The 21,941-nt window shown below is 50.9% G+C and overlaps 7 protein-coding genes across 7 annotated transcripts; all 7 read left to right on the top strand.

Annotated features, from left to right (window-relative positions):
* Positions 1-1,210: 1,210 nt before the first annotated feature.
* PtA15_10A34 (uncharacterized protein) lies at positions 1,211-4,780 on the top strand (the record flags this gene model as incomplete). Its single annotated transcript, XM_053160515.1, has 8 exons — positions 1,211-1,468; positions 1,553-2,101; positions 2,155-2,386; positions 2,441-3,378; positions 3,431-3,784; positions 3,866-4,154; positions 4,240-4,604; positions 4,661-4,780. 8 exons carry the CDS (start codon positions 1,211-1,213, stop codon positions 4,778-4,780), a joined length of 3,105 nt encoding a protein of 1,034 aa, XP_053024170.1.
* A 97-nt stretch (positions 4,781-4,877) lies between these two features.
* PtA15_10A33 (uncharacterized protein) lies at positions 4,878-5,688 on the top strand (the record flags this gene model as incomplete). The annotated part of the gene is made up of 2 exons (XM_053160504.1): positions 4,878-5,007; positions 5,108-5,688. 2 exons carry the CDS (start codon positions 4,878-4,880, stop codon positions 5,686-5,688), a joined length of 711 nt encoding a protein of 236 aa, XP_053024169.1.
* A 406-nt stretch (positions 5,689-6,094) lies between these two features.
* PtA15_10A32 (uncharacterized protein) lies at positions 6,095-6,394 on the top strand (the record flags this gene model as incomplete). The annotated part of the gene is made up of 1 exon (XM_053160494.1): positions 6,095-6,394. One exon carries the CDS (start codon positions 6,095-6,097, stop codon positions 6,392-6,394), a length of 300 nt encoding a protein of 99 aa, XP_053024168.1.
* Positions 6,395-6,409: 15 nt separating this feature from the next.
* PtA15_10A31 (uncharacterized protein) lies at positions 6,410-6,949 on the top strand (the record flags this gene model as incomplete). The annotated part of the gene is made up of 1 exon (XM_053160483.1): positions 6,410-6,949. The coding sequence occupies one exon, from the start codon at positions 6,410-6,412 to the stop codon at positions 6,947-6,949; it is 540 nt and encodes a 179-aa protein (XP_053024167.1).
* Positions 6,950-7,146: 197 nt separating this feature from the next.
* Positions 7,147-7,428, top strand: PtA15_10A30 (uncharacterized protein; the record flags this gene model as incomplete). Its single annotated transcript, XM_053160473.1, has 1 exon — positions 7,147-7,428. The coding sequence occupies one exon, from the start codon at positions 7,147-7,149 to the stop codon at positions 7,426-7,428; it is 282 nt and encodes a 93-aa protein (XP_053024166.1).
* Positions 7,429-7,835: 407 nt separating this feature from the next.
* Positions 7,836-8,237, top strand: PtA15_10A29 (uncharacterized protein; the record flags this gene model as incomplete). The annotated part of the gene is made up of 2 exons (XM_053160461.1): positions 7,836-7,905; positions 7,984-8,237. 2 exons carry the CDS (start codon positions 7,836-7,838, stop codon positions 8,235-8,237), a joined length of 324 nt encoding a protein of 107 aa, XP_053024165.1.
* An 8,624-nt stretch (positions 8,238-16,861) lies between these two features.
* On the top strand, positions 16,862-21,103 carry PtA15_10A28 (uncharacterized protein; the record flags this gene model as incomplete). Its single annotated transcript, XM_053160450.1, has 7 exons — positions 16,862-16,897; positions 17,026-17,260; positions 18,791-19,870; positions 20,022-20,095; positions 20,212-20,635; positions 20,727-20,898; positions 20,974-21,103. The coding sequence occupies 7 exons, from the start codon at positions 16,862-16,864 to the stop codon at positions 21,101-21,103; spliced, it is 2,151 nt and encodes a 716-aa protein (XP_053024164.1).
* Between the last annotated feature and the right edge of the window lie 838 nt (positions 21,104-21,941).

Raw genomic sequence — 21,941 nt, 5'->3', positions numbered from 1 at the left:
TTGGGGTCCCCGAAGGACCAGCTCCTTCCCCCCCACGCAACCACAAGTTGATCTGACCTCATCGGACTTTCTCGTACATTTTTTTTTTTCATCAGCAGTTTCAAATTAGCTCAAACTGCAACAATTCCGACTACTTTAATTGCTGTCGACCGGGAGGGACTTTCCCTGTCAACAGCCATATAAGGCAGTTGACCGGGAGAAGTCCCTCCCGGATGACTGCCTGATATGGCTGTCGGCCGGGAGGGACTCCTCCTGGTCAACTCTTGTATGTATGTGGTTGTTGACCGGGAGGTACTGCTCCTGGTTGACTGCCTTATATGGCTGTCAACCTTGAGGTACTGCTCCCGGTCGACTGCCTTATATGGCTGTCGACCGGGAGGTACTGTACTACTGCTCCAGTCCCTCCCGGATGACTGCTCGATATGGCTGTCAACCGGGAGGGACTCCTCCCGGTTCCTCCCGGTCAACTCTTGTATGTATGTTGTTGTCGACCGGGAGGTACTGCTCCCGGTCAACTGCCTTATATGGCTGTCGACCGGGAGGGACTCCTCCCGGTCGGCTCTTGTATGTATGTGGTTGTCGACCGGGAGGTACTGCTCCCGGCCAACTGCCTTATATGGCTGTCGACCGGGAGGGACTCCTCTGGGTTGAGTCTCGACTGCTTGATATTACTGCTGAGCGGGAGGTATTTTCTAGCATGGCGGGCGGTGTACAAAAATTCACTTGAAGTTAGTGTGAGGTGGTGGGAAAGATGATGTAGGGGTGTCGAAAAAAAAGGTGGGGGTCCGGGGTTTGAGAAGAAAGGTGGGATTTATCCTCCTTTGTCCTCTTTTAATTTCCTGATTTCCTGATTTCCTGGATGTCCTGGAAGGGCATAGGAAGAAGGAGATCAGGTCCGCAGGAAGCGTTCCAGGTCGCTCATTTTTCCTGGAAACTCCGACCTGGAACGCTTCCTGCCTACTATATGCGGTAGTCCGGCCCGGCTCCTATTCTCTTTTCCTCATCGAGATTAGGAGACCGGACCCGGACGTGTGGAGAGCTTACCACGCCGTGCTATCATCGTATAGCTCTGAGTCCTTATAGTGCGAGGCGCTTCGCGCCGCGCCCCCCGGCAGGCGAGGGACTTGTGCCAAGTTCGCCCGATCACAAGCTCATCACTGCCCTCGAAGATGCCATCAAGACCGGCTGGCAATACCCACGATCGGATCTCATGTTCTGGATCCCCGTTCTCAATCGCTTTGACGGCTACCTAGAAGCGACGACCAAGGAGTACGATCTGCGAGGACCAGGTAGCAAGAAAGAAAAAGATTCGGATGGGAAAGAGATCAAAGAGAATGACTCCAAACGGATAGGCGTCCAGGCCAACGACCTTGCCCCGATCACCAAACCGATGACCCTGGCTATCTCCGGATTCATCAAGCTGCTGCTCGAAAATTGTACCAATCGAAAACTGTTCTCATCCTACGATGTCTGTTATCTTTTCTTGCCTGCTTCGATCCTAGCTCCATTTGACCAGCATTTTAACTGATTCTGCCTCGCTTTCTAACTACAGCAACTCAACGACTTTCTCCTCACTACCGACACCGACGTGCTCCTGGCCAATCTTCGGCTGATCCTTCGCTCAGCCCAACAGTGGAGCGTTCACCATCAAGACATGAACGGCGGTTTCGGCATCTCTCACTCGCGACTGCTCGACCTGCTCCAGAGTTGGTCATCGATCGGCGCAACAGATATAACTGGCCTCAGCTTGGTCGACCTCGTCCAACACACTCTTTCGACCTCCTCTCAGTCGGAGGATGCCAACATGGATATCAATTTGATCCCAGCCAACCCACCGCACAATGCCCCCGAAGTCACCTTCCACTTCTATCGCAAGGTTGACCCGAAGCCAACCACTCAGCCTACCACTGACACCAAGCCCGCCGTAGACGAAAAAGGCAAAGGAAAGGAGGTCTTGACGGGTCCATCCACCTCTTCCTCCATCCAACCCTCAAGCTCCTCAACCCAACCGGCTCATGCTCCAACTACCCCAACCCCCAAAGGCTGGTCGAAAGACAAATCTCTTGCTTCCCAGACTTCCCCCGCCCAACCCCTTGCTCCAGTCGAGGGATTAGCGACTATCCACGTTTCGCCTGACACCCTGGCATCTGGTAGGCGCCCCCAGGATATCTTGGCGGACCTCATCGAGCATCATCAGCTACCGATCGATTGTCGATTCAAGCTCTTCCACCGGATCCGGATCGCGATGGCCCTCAAAAACTCTCTGGACGTTCGGCGATTCGCCTGGTACGACTGTTGGCTCCGGCGATCTATACCCACACGACCGACGAAACAACCGCTATTTCGAAATTGTTCATCTACGAGCCCGGTCTGATATCCCAACTCAGTGAGCTTGTCAATCTCGAAATTGGTGGTGACGGTCTCGGTGGCGACATTTAAGCCGCCGCCTTTGACGCATTGGAAGGTATTTCCCGATATCGAGGCAAGATTGCTGAGGCTGCCGGCGCAGTTGGTGTTTCTGTTAGTCACGGTACCTTGATGCAGGTAGTGCGCAAGATGGCGAAGGAGCTCGAGCGCGAGCGAGCGGCCTGTAAAGACGAGTTTATCGATTCCCTCTTTTGCTTTCTGAGCTGTCTGCAGCTTAGCGTGTACGCTGGCTCCCTCCTTGTTGGGACCGGTGTCGTACCTGTACTCGTTGATATCTGTAAGAATTCTCATCTAAATCAAATTGGGACCGTCATTCGAGCTGTTACCAATCTGGATGGGCTACTGTATGGATTCACCTTGGCATTCGCCCTCTTCAACGGAGTCGATGGGCTCAAGGTGTTTGTTAATCGAATCAAGGAAGAGGTCGACAAAGCGATTGCCGAGCACCCTATCGACATCACATCATCCTCCAAACCATCTGAGTTGCTCATCGGAATGCTCTCACACTCATCCGCCGGCCTTCTCAAGGCTCTCTTCCGCTCGATCCAGCGCTTGCTCACTCCGGCTGGAACTTTGGAAAGCGTTCGCCACTTGACGGAAACCCAACTGCCTCAGTCGATCAAGCTGATCATCCAAAACAAGGCGGTATTCGGTTACCAGATCTATTCCCTGGCCATCAACATGATGTCCACATTGATTCACAGCGAGCCGACCTCCCTCGTAATTCTTCAAGAAGCAGGCTTGCCTGAAGCCCTCTACGATGTGATCGACAGTGGTATCGAACCGGGATTTGATATGATTGCGGCTATACCATCTGCTCTTGGCGCTCTATGCTTGAACGAGGTTGGTTTACAGCAGTTGAACGACCGACAAGCAATCCCGGCTATCTTCTTGGTGTTCACGTCTGAAAGGCACGCCCGGATTCTACGGCACAGGGACCACGCTTCCGTGGTTGGTAGCAACATCGACGAGTATTATCCGACATCAACCTTCTTTGAAAAAGACGGTCCTCGATGCGACCTTGACTTTCTTAAACGAGATAGATCGCATTGGAAACGCCGTCGATATCAATACAAGCCAAGTGGCGAATGTCCAGTTGAAGCCTTGCCCCGAGGAAAGCTCACAAGCTGCGATTGAAGGCCCCCCATCGTCTGATGCGCAAGCTCCCGCCGCGCAAGCCCCCGCCGAGAGCAACTCTCAAGATGTGGTCATGAACGACAACCTAACTGCACCTGCCCCAGCCACTACTCTCTTCCAGTCGGCAACCGCTAGTGTTACCAAAAAAGACAAAGAAAAGGACGACAAAGATCATTACGCAAATAACCTGGTGCTTCTATTGATTGACGTCGCCTGTAGGGTAAGCCATCTTCCATTTTCTCATTGTTCCTTGTCCTTTCTAAGTAACTCACACTCCAACCCCGTACCCTTCTCTTCACAGTTACTCGAATCGATGCTGCAGAACGTGGCGCATTGCCAAGACTTGATTACCCTGGGTGCCTTGGACAAGTTATTGGGCCTCCTCCGATTGCCTTCAATACCGTACGATTTTGCCACTACACCGGCCGCCGAGGCGTTCAGCTCAGCCATCAGGGTGGTTACTGAAACCTTACCCAGTGAAACACTCACGGTTGTGATGAAGCAACTCCGGTCCGACCTGATGGAAATCAAACCGTTCTGGCAAACCCTCCGGCCGGAGTCAGAAATGCTGAAAATGGTTTCAACTACTTGTAAGTTCGCATCTTGTCCACGTCATCTGTGCCTCTCACCATTCTGATAACTAATAATGTGAAATCACTTTTCTTGCTGCTTTAGCCGCTGATGTAGACGGCCATAATCATCTTTTTTGTCGTCTGATTTCGATCCAAGCCTACATATCGTTTTTGAGCAACATCTGCGTTGCGAGTGGCTACTCTCACACCCGAACCGCCGCCGGAATCCTTGCAGTGTTCAACAACCCCAAAGAGTCAGAAACAGTGATGATCTTGGGTGCCCTGCAACACGTGGTCTTCTGGGAGCACATCCTGATCAAGGCATTTGCTCCCAAGCCTTGGTCCAATGGGACTACACCTGCTGCCGGCTTGACCGCGACAAGCGCCCCGATCCCTTCTTCGTCATCAGGCACTGTATCCATTCTGGTCCTTCCTTCAATTGGAGACCAAAGCCAGATCAGTTCTATGGTGAGTTTATTCCACTCTATTGTGGCAAGAATCACGCATTTACTGATACTCGTTAGCTTTTCTTCTTAGCCAATGCCATCTCGAATACCGAAGCTGCCTCGATGACATCCGCTGGCCGCGCCGACACTATCACCGGAAAGGCGACCGAAATCACTGGGACTCCCGCCTCCAAATAGTCCATTGAGAATGCCAAAGCCTTACGATCAATCGCAGCCTCGATTTGCCAATCACTCAATCCCTTCTTCTCAGGTAAGCATCCCGCATGACTTATCCATGTCCAAGAAGCTGCCACTAATGTTCATATCTTCATTTAGCTATCATCAAGCTCTTATCCTCTCGCCGAGTGACCAACTAGGCGTTCAATACGGCAAAGTTACTCACACAATTTTTGTCAGGCCACTTGGTATGGCCGGGTGCAGGTGAAAAGATTTCTGATATGTATTTTGATTGTGTATTGTTTACTCATAGCGTTATGTTTTTATTTTTTCAAATATCTTTGTCAGAGGATCCTTTCTCAAACTTCGCATACCTCACCGTGTGCCTGAACACAGCATCTCAGTTGCTCACTGAGAAAACGGGAAGCCGCTCGACTCTGAACAGTCTAATCTTACCCCCCTTCTACGACAGCGGCGTCTTGCAGACTATCCTTTTGCTATTCAACCGCTACGTTGATCAAACTGACTCGCTCTTGAAGGAAGAAGACCGCACACCAGCTCAGAACGTCTTGCTGGTCCATCTATACGGTGGCTTGAAGGTCGCCCTCGATTTACTACACACCCTCTGCTCATCAACTGCGCTATTGGAGTCCCCTCATGCTGTTTTACTGCAAAGCTGGAAGGATCTGGTCGACCCCCCAATTGATGCTCCCGGATTGCTGATCTCGATGCGTGCAAGGATCTTCGCTGACATCCAACGTCTGTGGCGCGCCGACTGGTTGAAAACTGCGCCCCCCAACGTTGTCCGCGGAGTTGTAAAGATTTTGCTTGATATCATCAAGGCTGATGGCGAGGCTTTGCCAGAGCCAACTCCGGTTGGCCCTTTTACCACTGTTGGAAACTTGATGGGCACCACCAATACCTCTTGAGACCAAATCATGGGGGCATTGAGCAGAGGATTAGGAGGCAGGGCAGGTTCTAGCTACCTTGCATCTTACGCGCTCTCAGGTGGACGTCCACCCGCTGTACCGGACGAGGCAAGAATCGCTAGCCTGGTAGACATGGGATTCCCACGTTCCGCTTGCGAAACTGCACTCGCAAGAACCAACAACAATCTCAACTTGGCAACCAAGTTTCTCCTTGCCTCGCCTGTATTAGTTCAACGTGCTCGAGAAGACTGCCGCCGCTGCAGCTGCAGTTACCGCCGCCCCGCCATCAACATCTGCAGACCAATCTGGGGCAAACAAAGAGCAAACCGCCCCCGAAGCAAGCAACCCAACTGCGGACGTGGCTGACAGCTCACCAAACAAACCTGGGGCTGTTGCGGATGAGGTGATGGCCACCCCGCAACTAGGTTCTGCCACCTCTCCACCCCTGTCCCCAGTCCTCCCGATCCCACCTGCTGAGAGCGGATTAGGCCCCGACAATCACGATGTTTCGATGGTCGAAGCCTCAGCTGAAGAATCAGGGGCCGCAGATCCTCAAGGGAGCACGGAGAATTGCAGCTTTTCTGGCGACGACGGACATACAACACCCAAACTCCCATCAGCCGAAGTCAGTGACCCAGTCGGCAGCAAGACGTCTAGACTCGACGAAATTCGGGTTCAGATGAAAACTGCCCTGAGCGAACTCTGAGATCCACTGCAAGCAATGTTTTTCAAACGCAGCTTGATCCTGGCCGAGTCTTGCGATGAATTGGTGTTTGATTTGAAAACGGCCTTCAAATCATTTGAAAAGAAATCACTGGCCAACGATAACAAGCCCTTTGATGGAATTGCCACGTTACTCAGTGAGCTCGAATCTTTCTCACCGTCATCCGACCCATCCAATGAAGACCCGCCGCGCAACAATATCCCAGCCATCTCTGTCCGCTTAAGAATGCTCGCCCTTCTGGCCAATGACTCGTCATTTGAAGCGTCCTTGCATCGAAACGCCAACGCGTTGTTGAGGACTATTGTGGCATTACTCCCTAACGCTACTGGCTTAATGAAGGAATCCCTCGAAGTAACAGGGATTCCTAAATGGCTCGCCTCCTCGCTCTTGATCGTCGAGGCCATGCTAGCTTACGCCAAGGACAAGTCGTGCCAATGCTGCGCCTTGGTCCTGGAATGGCGTCTTGCCCTTCCAACCCCAAACAGAGATTCAAACTGCCCCTGTTGGCTTGGGTGGCCATTCCACTCTGCTCTGTAAGCCGCTTATTTTTTTCTCAGGTGTTTATCCTCTTCCATTTTGCTCACGCTATTGTCTTGTCAGATCAAGCCGCATATAACGTATTTGGTCGACCCCGGACTGGTCAGCAGTCCATGGGAATCTCAACCCATCCCTTGTTGGTTGAAGATTCCGGCAGGCCTTCCCGTCCTGACGGTTTTACCTGCTCTCATCGTTGTATGGACATCCGATCCGGATCAGTCAACCAGTGGATCACCGCAATCAAAAACCTCCTCGGAGGAGGTGCTGGCCAGCTCATCGAACATATTCTCGGCACGGCTGCCTACGGTCAGCGTCCAATTCACATCGATCTCGGTCAAGGGCCCGATGGCCCCTCCCTTGGTGGCGTTGCCATTGATCTTCAGCGAGGCGTTGTTATGCCGGTTGGCCCACAAGGCTTGGTAGGCCAAACTAACCAGCCTCCCCCAGCTAGCCGACTTGATCGGCATCTCGCCGATTGAGTTGCCGGACAAACTTTGATGCCACTGGCCACCCTCCCAAGATGGTCCGAGGAAGCACGAGTCTTCCAACAAATCTCATCCTCCTCCGGAAACCCCGCGAAGATCCAAAGCGCGATCCTCAATCCCCTATCTCCACGCGCAAAGCAAACAGCCAAAGACCTTCAGGAACGAGAGAAGCTCTCCAAGCTGGCCAGTGAAGCCCGAAGTATGCGTGAGAACCTGGCTCAGTCCTCCCAGCTGGCACCCGCCCCTTCCACCGATGCCGTCACATCGACGACGCGCGAAGAGGATGGCGCCTTGCCCATGCCTGTGGATGTCACCGGCATTGCGGAATTGTTGGCTCTCGTCAACGCTTCTGCCTATGACCCTAATCCTCCTATTCCTGAACCAACCTGCAACTACCGAGGATGCGGAAATGCACGATGGCACCGAAGCCGTCAATCAAACAGCAGGAGCATTCCAATCCCCAGGCAATACGTGAGTTATTTTTTCTATTTCTTCAAAGGTCTATTTCGTTTAACTCACCTCTCCTGTCGCTCCCTCTGAACGTACCAGCCGCTGCACTACCCGAGAACAGCCCCATGCAAGGCGTGGACTCCCAGGACGACATCGTTGGAGTGATCAACTTGGCTCGTCAGCTGGCCGATAGGATTGGCGCGACGGCTGAAGGGTCCAATCTGCCGGAGCCCGTCGAGCCCGCCGAGCCGCCACCGGTTACCGAGTCTTGCGTTACTCAGGCAGGAGCTCCAACGGATCAAGCTGCCGCCAGCTCAGAGTCGACCAGTGCTGCTCCACCGGCCGATACTTAGACAATCAATAGCTTTGAATCGTTCAACTCTCTTGTTTTTCCCTATCTCCTTTATTTGTCTGATCTTCAGGCTAGAGTTAATGTGCAGTTATATAAGATGAAGTTGAAGTTTAAAAGTGAACCCTTTTGACAAACAACTGCCCAACTGTGGCCGACACAACTTAATATTAACAGAGGTAATGAGTGTGTAAATGTAGAGGTACAATGTGAACAAACTATCCTAGGTTGTATCCAGATATGCTCTGCCAGTGTGGGTGTTTCATCCAAAGGAGATTCTCTTGGTACAAAGTTGACAATCTTTTGTTTTGTTTTTCAGTGGAGTAAGTAAATATATTGTTGGAGAAACTCTGAGATTCACGCGCAAGAATACCATTCCATTTGGAAAGAAAATCTGGTTCAAATGCCCATTCTTGAAATCTTTCATTAGAATTGATATCAAAACCCAAACCACTCTCAATTCAGCAATTTGAGTGGATTTTGGGAATAGAAGTGAATGATTATATTGTTGACTATCAAAATGAAAGTATTTCTTGAGGTCAGTGCCATTCCAATCATGTCAATGTAAAATGGAAAGTTGAAAACAGAGTAAGCTTCTCTTGAATTTTATCTCCAATATTTCTCTCAAGGATGTACTCTTTGATGTGAATTCCAGTATTTTGGCCCCAAAATAACCATCACATGCTCCTGCAATCAAATAGCTGCTGAACTGAGCACATCAATTGGGATCTTTTTATGATCCTCCTTGCCTTTTTTCAATTTTCTTCTCTTTTCTTGAGGTACCTTTGGCAGTTCTTGAAGAGTTTATGCAGTTGTGGATGTACATTTTTCTCTACAAGTTACATCCTTGGAGTTGCAACTTGCTCTTAGATGCTTGACCATTCTTTCAAGAAGAAGAAAGATTTGAAATGGATACCATCCTTTCTCACTTCAAATATGGAGATGGTCACTGGATGACTTGCTGCAGGATCTACTCCCCCCCCCCCCCCCCCAGACAGACTAAAATTTCACATATCTGTTGCTGATTTAGCAGGGCCCGGTCAGTCTGTTGGCAACAAATCTGTGGAATTTGATTCTGTTCAGCCTGCAGGAAGTCTTCCACTTTTGGAATTAAGATTTGAAATAAGCTAGATTAGTGCCTCCACTTTCAGATGAGCTGATCCTGATGCAAGTTGTTTGGTCTGAAAAAGTAATGCTGCATCAAACTTGAATATGTTATGAAGCTTTTTCAAAAACTGTTGTGATAGAGCGTAGATGGTTTTTTTGGTGCCTTGTGCGCATGGCTTTAGCACAGATCCCTCAGAAGTGCACAAGCCCTCTATGCTAGAAGTTGGTGGGATTCTCCTAGACTAGACCAAGCTTGTGCTAATAGTAAAGTTAGTGTAGCTGGTGCACTATTCCAAGAATTGCACTTTAAATACATTATAATTTGACATTTGCAGGCTGATCTGCACTTTTATAGCCAGAATCTGAAGTAAAAAAAGCTGGGCCGATTCCCAACTGATTTAGATGCCAATGGAAATGGCATGCATGAGTACATATTGCCAACTTATAAGAATGAATCATTAGGAATAGGATGATTTGGTGAAAATTGAAGAGGTTGAACCCTTGAAAGTGCAGCGGCGAAGCCGCCTTGGACTCTAGTTTATTGCAACAACAAGGCAGCAATTCTCATGGCAGGGGACAACACGTCAAAGAAGAAAACCCGGTATTTGATTTGAGCATTTTACTTCATCAACGACTTCGTGAGAGAAAACAAGATCAAGATACAATGGACAAGCACACAAGAACAACATGCAGACATCTTCACCAAGAAACTCGGCCCCAACAAAATGGATGTGGCACTGGCAAATCTGGGTCTGAAGGGGTAAAGTTTACCATCTTGGAAGTTGGGAGGGGGTGTTGGAGTCCGGAGGAAGCAAGATGGTAAACTTTAATCATCTTAGTTTATCTTACGTTATGCATGTGTCAATCCTGTATCTACATGCATAACTGCGGCTGTGCCATCTTGTACTTTAGTCTAGTCTACGCGCCCGGTACTGGTTTCTCTCTTTCCTCACCGAGATTGGAACCAATACCGTGCGTGCTAGAGCTCACCAGCAACGCATTCCTTTTCGTCAGGTGAGTGTAATCAAACCGAGATTGGAACCGATACCGTGCGTGCTAGAGCTCATCAGCGACGCCTTTTTGTCAAGTTTGCATTCACCCCGCCTGGGTGTCTTATACTACATACACCACAGAGCGCGCCTGACCGCGGCTCAACGTGGGAGGCAAGGTGGAGCCAACCCCCGCAACCACACCAAGAATCTTGGCAGTGCTCCATAGCGGGAGTACGTGGGAGCCGCGTTTGGCGCAACTTGCCGCGTGGGCCCCACGTGCGGGGCCCGCGGTTGCCAAATTCTTGACGCTGGCCCGCCGTGGGTGCCGCGGTCAGGCATCTGGCTCACGTGGGACCGTTGGGAAGCTCCCAACGGTGGCCCGCCGTGGGTGCCACGGTGAGATTCCGGTCGCCGGCTCCACCACCAAAAACCTAGCTCCATGTGAGCTCGAACCCAAGCCACGTACACCCAGGCATATTGGAAAGGCGCCAGTGCACTAGCAGCTTCACCAATGCAGATTCTTTGTCATACCTGCTGCCATCTAGGTACATAACCTGATTTCCTCGAATCTTGCTAGACGGCAAGACCTCAGAATCTTATGAAGACCCCCCCTTTTTTTTTTTTTTTGTAATTTCTCACATATGTAGCCTCTTTCTATACATGGAAAGAGGCTCAGAAAACTCAATTTTAAAAAATAATTTTTATTTTTTTCTCAGTTGGCCTGACGTGGGGTCAACCGGGGCGCAACGTTGGCAAGCTGGTCGGGGCGGGCCTTGGTTGGCTGGGTTAAGCCAACTCCGCCAACATGCCATGTTGGCGGAGTCGGCCCATCAGCTAGGTGAGGCTGGTTGGGCTCACGTCGTGCCCAACCAGCCTCTGCTGTGGATATGCTGGCCTTGGCGGGGATGGGTTGGTCGGTGACCCATGGCCAACCCATCCGACCTGCTGGTGAAGCCAACTCCAACAACATGGCATGTTGGCGGAGTTGGCCCGCCCGCTGAGTCGGATGGGTCAGGCCAACTGCTGGCCCTACCAATCCGCCACTTGAGTTTGACCCTGCGGTCAAACTCAGGCAGGCGGGCACCAACCTGTCTGCAACTGCGGGGTCCAGTCCACGTGACTCGGAGCTTGACTTCAAGCGGTGGTGTACACCACCGGTGCAGTTGGATGTTGGGCAGACCTCCGGGCGGATGTTGGCCGTCCCCCATCTGCCCCTGCGGAAAAAGTTGGCGCAGCAAACGTTGGGACAACAAAGTGTCTGGAAGGTCGGGCAGCCACTGACAGTGGCCAGGCCCATGAGTCCTACCCTGACGTTGGGTTTTCAGCTGAATCTGACCCAGACGTCAGGTGCTGAGCTGCTAGGTGGCAAGTCAAAAATAGGACCCCAGCAGGAGTCAAACTGATCAGGTGCTTGAGGCAGCCCAGTGGCAGGAGAACCTCAACATCCCCAAGTGCACTATGCAACATTTCATTACACCTGGGGTCAATCTCTCCAGTATAGTTCCCCTCAGCGTTTAAAAAATGTAGAAATTGTGTTAAGTCCATCTTATCTAATTTTTTTTTTTTTTCTCTTCTATGTACAATCCCTGGAAATGTTGGGAAACTTAAACTGGTATGGTCCGGAAGTCACTTGTTTAAGTGACTTCTTGACCTTTGGTCAACGGTCAGATCAAGTGGTCGGATGACTTGTTGGGAAGGTCAGCTCACTTCCGGGCGCAGGCAGCCATGTGAGGACCTCGAGGGCCGGCCAACCATGCTGACCCGCCAGGCAGATGGGTTGGCCGGACCTATCAGACAAGCCAACCATGCTGCCTTGCGGGTCGGCACGGTTGGACTAGGTCGGCCTGCCCTCCCTGTTGGGAGGAAAAGCCAACGGGTGGTCGGGCAGGGTTGGCCGGACCCAAAGGGCTGCCCGACGTCTTATCAGGACGGCCCAACCCAAATCTGACGGACGGGTCCGCCCGCCGCACGGTGTAAGACTCAAAAGTGGTTGTGAAACCCTTTTGCAGAATGGAGAAGGGGATGAAGGAGTTGCAGGCTCTGCCCTTCTATGCTACCAGATACAAGACCCACCAAGGTAAGCTTGGCAAGTTTAAAATAAGTGATAGGAGTGGTAGGCTCAAGATAAGTTTTTTCGTGATACAGTATAAGAAATTGTTATTCAGTTATGTAAGGGTTGTTATATGTAAGTAAGAGGGTTTGAGTGGGTGCGTAAGTATTTTGGGTGATGGTTGAGTAGAAAACTTGATGATTAATAAACTGAGCTAGAATGGAATGAGTGATGGAATGAGATGAGTGGAATGGAATGAGTAATGGAGTGAGATGAGTGGAATGGAATAAGCTAGAATGGAATGAGTAATGTAATGAGTAGTGGAATTAGATGAGTGGAATGGAATGATTAATGGAGTGAGATGAGTGGAATGGAATAAGCTAGAATGGAATGAGTAATGGAATGAGATGAGTGGAATGGAATGAGTAATGGAGTGAGATGAGTGGAATGGAATCAGGAACCAAAAGTGGGGAGAAGAGAGCTCCTTATATAGACAAATGTGGGGGATTTTGGCTCCAGGGCAGCCCCTGGGTGAGGGATTTTAGCTGGCCTGTGCTGTACAAATGAGGGAGTTAAGTGGGAGTGGCTGTGTACAATTTATGCAAGGGGTGCATACAGGAGGTGAGGCTGTGTCAGATGATGTCATAATTATGCAAGGGGTGCAGAAGCAGTGCAGGGAAGGAACATGTGATGTAATAAGAACAAACAAAGTGGAGTTAGAAGATACTAGAATGCGGGGAACAGTTCAGTTGAGGGGGCACAGCCTGCAGAGGCAGTGCTGCATGATGTCATGCTAGAGATGGCACCAGGTACCCCTTTGCGGGTACCTGGTGTCTGTCAGCAGGTACCTGCTGGACCTCAACAGGTACCTGTCGGCGGATACGGGTGCGGGTGCGGGTGCGGGTGCGGGTGCGGGTGTCCACCATTTTGTGGGACAGGTACCCGCCATATACCCCCCACATTACCAGAGGCTTGCCGAGAGGGCTTCCTCTCGGCAAGCTGGAATACAAACACCAGCTCGCCGAGAGGGATTCCTCTTGGCAGGCTGGTATACATACACCAGCTCACCAAGAGGGATTCCTCTTGGCGGGCTGGTATACAAACACCAACTCGTCGCGAGGGCTTCCTCTTGGCGGGCTGGTATACAAACACCAACTCGTCGCGAGGGCTTCCTCTTGGCGGGCTGGTATACAAACACCAGCTCGCCGAGAGGGCTTCCTCTCGGCGGGCTGGTATACATACACCAGCTCGCCGAGAGGAATTCCTCTCGGCGGGCTGGAGGGATTCCTCTCCGGCCTTGGCGAGCTGGAATAAATACGCCAGCTCGCCGAGAGGGATTCCTCTCGGGCCTCAGCGAGCCGGAATAAATACAACAGCCCGCCGAGAGGAAGCCCTGTTGGCCTCTCGGCGAGCTGGTGTATGTGTACCAGCCCGGCGGGAGGGATCCCTCTCGGCGAGGTGGTGTATATATACCAGCCCGCCGAGAGGAATCTCTCGGCGATCTGGTGTTTGTATACCAGCCCGCCGAGAGGGAGCCCTCTCGGCGAGCTGGTGTTTGTATACCAGCCCGCCGAGAGGAAGCCCTCTCGGCGAGCTGGTGTTTGTATACCAGCCCGCCGAGAGGAAGCCCTCTCGGCGAGCTGGTGTTTGTATACCAGCCCGCCGAGAGGAAGCCCTCTTGGCGAGCTGGTGTTTGTATACCAGCCCGCCGAGAGGAAGCCCTCTCGGCAAGCTGGTGTTTGTATACCAGCCCGCCGAGTGGAAGCCCTCTCGGCGAGCTGGTGTTTGTATACCAGCCCGCCGAGTGGAAGCCCTCTTGGCGAGCTGGCGTATATGTACCAGCCCGCCAAGATGCCACCTCCGCAGGTACGGGTGCGGGTGCGGGTGTCAAGAATCTGTGGTTTTTCTGAGGAGGTACCCGCACCTGTTGCAGGTACCCAGGTGCGAAGTGCCATCTTTATGTCATGCAGATAACAAACAAGAACAAACTAATATATGTAGTGGAGATAGGATGGTGCGGGGAAAGTATGTAAGGGTATGTGCATAGTGGGGTGTACCTTCTAATGTAGTGGGGTTCCAGTGATGTTTCCAGTGGTGACTAGGGGTAACTTTGGCCGTAGATTCCATTCCTGGGGTCCATTTGATTGTATCTTGAGGCCTTCTATGTGTAATTATACCTATGAGAAAAAACTTTTGATTTTTCACATTTCTGGGTACCACAACGGCTTGTTTTACAAGTGGTCCTGTGGTGTACAGTGGGTGCGCTGAAGTTCTCGGCGCGGGGTAAAAACAGGTGACATCCCAGGTTCACTTGAGGTTCACCTGGGATGCACATCCCCCGTCTACCAGCTCTGGTCATTGCTCAACAACACCAACACCACCACCACCTTGGAAACAAAACAATGGACACGCAGCGGGCGCCAACCACCTTCGGATGTTACTCGCAACTATCGAGGCAATAATCGCGTGGTCTGCAGCTACATAGAAGAAAAAAAGTAGAATAAAAGTTTTTTTTCAATTTTTTTCTTTGCAGTCATCCCTCTCACAATCCTCTGCACCCCCCTGATTTATCTTGTATTTATTAGAAAAAAATTGAAGAAGTTTGAGATTTGGTGAAAACTCTACTAATTTTTTTCTTTTTTTCTATTTGTTGTGCAATCATTATCTTAATTTAATCATTCTCATCAGCCCCCGGAGAACCTGTGAGAAAAAATTCATAGGTCCAAATGTCTATCTTGGGCCTCAAAACCTTCAAAATGGTGCGTCAAGAAGTTCTGCACACCCACTGTACACCACGGCTCCACTTGTAAAGTGAGTCGCGCGGCGGGCAGACCCTCCCGTCAGATTTGGGTTGGGCCATCCTGGCAGGACGTCAAGCAGCCCTTTGGGTCGGCCCGACCCTGCCCAACCACCCGTTGGCAGTTCCTCCCAACAGGGAGGCCAGGCCAACCTAGTCCAACCGTGCCGACCCGCAAGGCAGCATGGTCGGCTTGTCTGATAGGTCCGGCCAACCCATCTTCCCGGTGGGTCAGCATGGTCAACCCGCCCTCGAGGTCCTCAAATGGTTGCCTCCGCCCAGAAGTGAGCCGACTTTCCCGACAAGTCATCCGACCACTCAATCTGACTGTCGACCAATGGTGAAGAAGTCAATTAAAAAAGTGACTTCTGGACCACACCAGTATACTTTTCCCAACATTTCTAGGGATCGTACATAGAAGAGAAAAAAAAACTGAAGAAGCTGACTTACATTGCGATTTTTGAGCATTGGGAGGGGATATATATATTTTTTGGAGGTTACCTTCAAGAATTTGTTGGTTAGCCCAACAGTTAGTGTCCACCTGAGGCTGGCCATGGACGACTTGGCAGCCCGGTGTTCGAGCCCAGTGCAGAACATTTTTGCTTGTCTTGAAGCTCCCCTCTCCGGCCCTGCGGCTGACGTCTGGGTCGTCTCAGGATCCTTACCCAACGTCGGGGTAGGATTTGTGGCCTAGCTAACTTAACTAAGTCCGAAGTTGGAGGCGCGAAGCGCCTCCACCGGAGGGACTTATGCGGTATCGGTGATTTAGGGCTGAGAGCAACAGCCAAATACCAACTCCCCAACAAATGTTGCTATAGCTCCACACCCCCCGGTGTTTCCACCAAAGTTTTTGGATAATCTGAAAGCCATACATCTTGGCTAATCTTTGATGCACTTTCATGTCACATTTCTACCTGCCCCACCTCTTAACAAAACATCAAAAACTCAGCTGTCTTAGCTGTCATGGGGTTTTCTCAATTCTACATTGACCACATTGTACAATTGGGCACCAGCAAGAGCCACCAGACCAGAAAAGGGTATGATATACCCAGCCTTCTGATGATTCTAAGTCTGAATGTAGAGGGTGATTACACAAAAACAGAACCACCCAGAGGCCCTGAATGTTGATGTACCTCTCAGGCCAAAATCACCTGTAAGGCTTAAGTCCCTCCCAGAGGGAGGGCCTTCGGCCTCCCTTGGGAGGGACTTAGTTAAGTTAGGTGGCCTAGCCACCGTCAGGGGCAGCCCAACCTTCCCGACATATACACAGGCAGCGCACTTGGCAAGAAATGAAACGCCGCCCGGATGCCAGTGCCATTCTGCCGTCCCGGTGTAGCACCGGACGTCCCCCTGGCATCCCCTCCCACAGGTGCCACCGGATGAGCACCCCGCCGCCGCCTCCAAACCCAAAGCAGCCCACAGCCATCCCTCCAGATTGTAGCTACCCACAGCGCAGCGCCTCCCTGGCCATGCGGTAGCATCGGAGCAAACCCCTGCCGCTCCGACCAGGGTGCCCCGCAAGCAGAGGTTCAACACCCCCACAACGCCCCCCCCCCTACTGGGACACCACCCCGGTGTTCACACATGTTAGGAACACCCCAGTGCCGTCACCCAGCCACTCAGATGGCCCATCTGCGTTCCCTCAATCACAATCCTTTGTATATTTGAATAAGCTAACACACATGAGGGGCAACCCTGGCAAAGCCCGCAGACGGGTGGTCTCCAAGATGATCACAGGAAACCAACATTTAACTCGCTTCATCCCATCACCAGACTGCCCCATCATTTCATTTCAACTCAAACTTGCACTTCGCCAAATTCTCACTTTTTCGGTTCCTGTGATTAGCTCTTAAAAAACCTTAATTTGTGTATTCTCAACACAATTTCACAGCATTACTCCTCGGACTCTGAAATCTTGGACGATGGCCGCAACGCATACCCGGGCACCAATCAAGCCTCCCTTGCTGGCCCAGCACGGGTTCGCCGCTCAAGCATTCGCCGCAGAGTCGCCGCACCTGACTACACTCCACCGCTGAGGAATGCAATGGCGCCGGCAGCCGCGGGAGGGCCCACCCGTCCTGGTTAGTGGTGATATATTAGTCCCGTGGATGGAAGCTAACATGTGGTTGCAGCTATTTTACCTGCAGTGCAGGGGTTAGGTGGCACAGGACCAGCAAACTTGCGACAGCTGGCTGTCCCACATGCTGTGCTGGCTGGGCAGCAAGCATGGGCTCCATCGGTTTTGAGGATGGCACACGTTGATGAACCAGTGACCAATGCGTTCCTTGCTGAAATTTGTGCATCATACCTCAGCGACTTAACTTGGTTCATAGAAGATCGATCTAACTTTACCACTACACGTGGTGATGTGTGATGCATAGCTGAAACCACGTTAGCATATTGTAACGGGGCAATGCCTCGCCCAAACACATGCACCATGAAGTTCAGACACCTAGCTCCACTTTTCAGTCCTCCCACAGCTAAGACTTGGTACGCTCCCGAGCGTCCCACCCATACAGGAAGAGCAACCTCAGACTCATCGCGATACACGGGCAGTACGTCAAGCCGTGGGTCTTGACGCTCCGGTCTTGAACATGCTCAGCCAGACATGGCACAGATGCGCAGAAATAGACGCTGCAAGGTTATACCCGACCTTCCGGCAGATGAGCTGGAATCGATACAGCATCATACGTCATTTGGCATAGCTCAGTCTTGATAGCCACACCAACACAGTCTATGGTCACTTGTTTCACAATTTTCTCTCAATTACTCTCATTTTTGTGTGGCTCCCTTGCATAGTTGTGGTATAGCAAGACTATTTTTTTGCATATGTGTGTGGCTTGGCTTGCACGGGGCTGCGTCTCTTTCTGTGTGTTCACTGGAGGGTTCCTGATTGGTGCCGCGGTGGGAGGGGGGGCGGTATCCACATTATGCCCGGCAGGGGCTGGGGCATCCCCGCGGTGCAGTGTGGTTGCCAATGGGGTGTCCACTGGTACCCAAAGGCCAGTGACGTGCTGAGCGTGCTGCTGTCCCAAAGGTGGGGCGGCTGCGTCTTGCCTGGCCTTGAGCATCTGGACGACGGCGGCGGGGCGGCCATGTGTTGTTGTTAGGGGTCATCAGGGGGGCGTTGCAAGCCGCTGTCATGGCGGCGCGAATTTATAAGTGGATCTCGTCGCCCGAGGGATGCCTTATTCCCTGGGAGAGGGCGTCCTGCAGATGACCCCTCTGGGGGCGTCCCTGCGATGCCGAACTTCACCCGTGGTGTACTCCTCCCAACGTCCGCCCTGCAAAGTTTTACTGCAGGGGCGGAGAGGGGGTGGCCAACGTCGGGCCGGACGTCTCCAACTGCACCCGTGGTGTAGGTCCCTCCCTTCGGGAGGCGGCCCTTCGGGCCCCCCGGGCGTAGGAGCGGAGGGAGGGACCTGTGTTAAGTTCGGGTGGTGTATGTAAATAAATATATATCCGTCGCCTTTCTCCTCATCTGACCTCAGAATATCATTAATGTACTAGACGCCTATCGATTGGCTAAATATCAAACATGATCAGAGCATCCTTACCGTTGAAGAGATTTCACTCAGCTTGACCACTGTCGACCGCTTCATTCCAAACAGCGCCTGCCCAGGTTTCTCTCCGAGGCTTCCCTCATCTTCAGCAGAGGGCTCTCTCGATCTCAACCGCCCGTTATCAGGACTTCAAAGTCGTTCAGCCGACACTCAGTACACCAAGTGAAATCGCCAGGAAGATCAGTGCTTCAGTCTTACCCAAGATCGATAAGCCTGATGTTAAGAATACCAAATTCATCGACGGAGCACAGGAAATAGATGTCGATGCCGTTGCTCACAAGGGCGAGTTGATCGTTCATGTCATCTCTGAACACGTAGAAAATGCCGAAGTCCACTCTGGGGATGCCCCACTGGTTTTACCCCCCTTCAAGGAAATGGTGCGATTAAAGGAGATTTCTCAGAAAGTTGCCAAAGCCCTAAACATATTCGGACCCTTCAACATGCAAATTATCAGGCAAGAATCCGAACAGCCCGATGGTGAAAGCCGATTGAAAGTAATCGAATGCAACTTGCGAGCTTCGAGGTCTTTCCCATTCGTCAGTAAAGTACTGGGTGCCAATTTCATCGACATTGCGACGGCTGCCATCTTGGGAGAACAAGTACCGAAGCCAATGGATTTGATGGCCGAAAAGCGAGACTATTGTGCCATCAAGGTACCTCAGTTCCCCTGGACTCGTTTAGCAGTAGCCGATCCATTCTTGGGTGTTGAAATGGCCTCGACCGGAGAAGTTGCATCCTTTGGCCAGGATGTACACGAGGCATACTGGGCCTCACTTCTATCGACCAACGGCTTCAAGCTGCCCAAGCAGAACTCTGGGATTTTGATTGGAGGTGATACCACTCAACCCGAGCTGAAGTACTGCGCAGAAATGTTATCGAAACTCGGTTTCAAGCTGTATTGTTCATCGCCCGAAGTTGAATCGTTTTCCGAATCGCTCAAGGCTCAAGATCCCATCGGAACATCGATCATTCCTGTCAAACGGATCGAATTCCCCAAGCAGGATAAGAGAAACTTGCGTGAGGTGTTTGAAGAACATGAGATTCAATGTGTCATCAACCTCGCCAAACAAAGAGGACGAGATGTCCTGGATGAAGATTATGTGGCTCGTCGAAACTCAGTCGATTTCGGTTTGTTGCTTTGCTTCACCTTGGGTGAAATTTTGTTTCTGAAACCAATCCAGATCGAAGCTTATGACTGACTGTCTTTGACCTTCGAATTCGTCTTACCTAGGGCTTCCGTTGATCAACAACAACAAATGCGCTTGACTGTTTGTCGAAGCCCTGGCAAGGAAAATGCTGCAAGACGGATTGGAACCCTACACTGAAGGAAAGATCCCCTCCGAAGTCCGCAGTGTAAGTATTCCTTCTACCAATCAAACTAAGAATAATTCCATTCGTTCACAAGCTTACATGAAACTTCTACTTTCTCCTCTCACGCGCGATGAAACAATTCTAATTAAAACAATTAGTGGAGTGAAATCTTGCAACCAGTCGTCAGGAACGGCCAGATTGCCATCTGTCCGATCAGGATTGCCATGCGCACCTGCCCTTCCCGCCCTCCCCACCCTATCTCTTGCCGTCGACCGTGCCCCCCAATACGAAATTTCAGTACGATGCACCCTTCTTTCGAGGCCAACATCCCAGGTGATTCGGCTTTAGCGAGCCTTATCGATCTTTTTACAGAAAACAACAAGCCACACGCCACCAGTCTCGTCGCATTGGCTGAAGCCCTATTGGCCTCCGAGAGGCAGAGAAACCAGCAGATGCAGGGGACTCTGGACGCGAATGAGAAACTGTTGACCGCAGAGAGCAAACTGGCGAATGAAAGAAAGGCATGGGCCAATACGGAAATCCTGAGATTGACCTCTCGCTTGAACCCCCGAGCAGCATTTGGTATGTTTTTTTCTCATTATTCTGTGTTGATCTGATAGTAATTTCAGCTTATGTGAATTGAATTTGTTTTACATTCTGATGGGATATCTAGAGACTTATGAGGACTACTATCTGGTCAAAAGTAAAGGCTCATGTCGAGAAGTTCGGTGGAGAAATTATCTGAAAAATAATATCGATGTCACCAAGCTACTCAAGCAAAATCTTAAAGGCAAGGCTGACTTGCCAATGCTGGCGAGCGAATCCTACAAGCAGTTATCCCAAAAGTAAGTTTCAATGTTCATAACAACATCTTGATGATGACAAGCTGAAGTTTTTTTTTCCTTTGAAAAACTAATTAGGGTTCACACATTTGATTCTCAGCAAGATGTGATTATACCTAAATCACTTCCACGGGAGATTCAAGTGTTCTTATTCAATCTGTTCACAATTTTACCAGCCCATGTAAAGTACGAAAAATTAGTTGATTAGATGAGTATTTATTCCTTTTTCTTTTCAAATCATGTATTTTTTTTGCAATTAATTTAGGGGCTTGGTTACAGCTAATCCATGAGAGCTTGCAACTTGGGCTGCAAGCTCTGAGACTTTCTGCCAGTGGCCACACTTGACTGCAGCTGCAAGACATGTGCAACCCCCTGGGCCACCCATCCAGGACCCCCCTGTGAAGCCCCCGCCTCTTGCAGGGTTTCACCAACTAAAAAACAGACATGTCAAAGATAGCTATCACCGTGAAAAATTTCAGGTGAATACATGTCAAGTGACGTGAAGGGAACTCCAGAAGTGTCTCCACTAGTACTCATCAAGATTTGATTGTATGAATTCGGAATGTATGGATTTAGATGGCTCCACTGAGCAGGCCCTGATCCACCCAGCCCTCCTCAGACAAGGATGACCGTGTGGATGAGCAATTTGCAGCAGGGTCTGGTCATTCTTTGCTGAGTATGTAAGCATAAAATCCTGAGGTGCATCTGAGCGTACCCTTTCAACCAACCAGTCCCAAGTGAGATCTGGGTTCCGGATTTTTTCACTTTCTGCCCAGTAAAGGATCACATACATATGGCTTTCAAAAAGCAAACTTCAAAGTACACCACTGAAGTCCTTTGGGCTCCCTCGGACCGACAAACCAACAACTAGGGTTGATGGTGCCACCCCCAGGTGCGCGCCAATGTGCAGGCGCCGCGCACGCGCGCACTTTTGGCCCGAGATGAGGGGTGGGCGTGCATCACACTTCTGGATGAGATTGGGGGGCCCAAAGGCTGTATTTGAACTATCTTTGGTGGTTATTTTGGGGGTAGCTGCGGTGATATAC

This window comes from Puccinia triticina, chromosome 10A, assembly GCF_026914185.1.
Source record: "Puccinia triticina chromosome 10A, complete sequence".
Classification (NCBI taxonomy): Eukaryota; Fungi; Basidiomycota; class Pucciniomycetes; order Pucciniales; family Pucciniaceae; genus Puccinia; species Puccinia triticina.
Note: the sequence above shows the minus strand (reverse complement) of the source record. Positions and strands in the feature narration are given on the sequence as shown.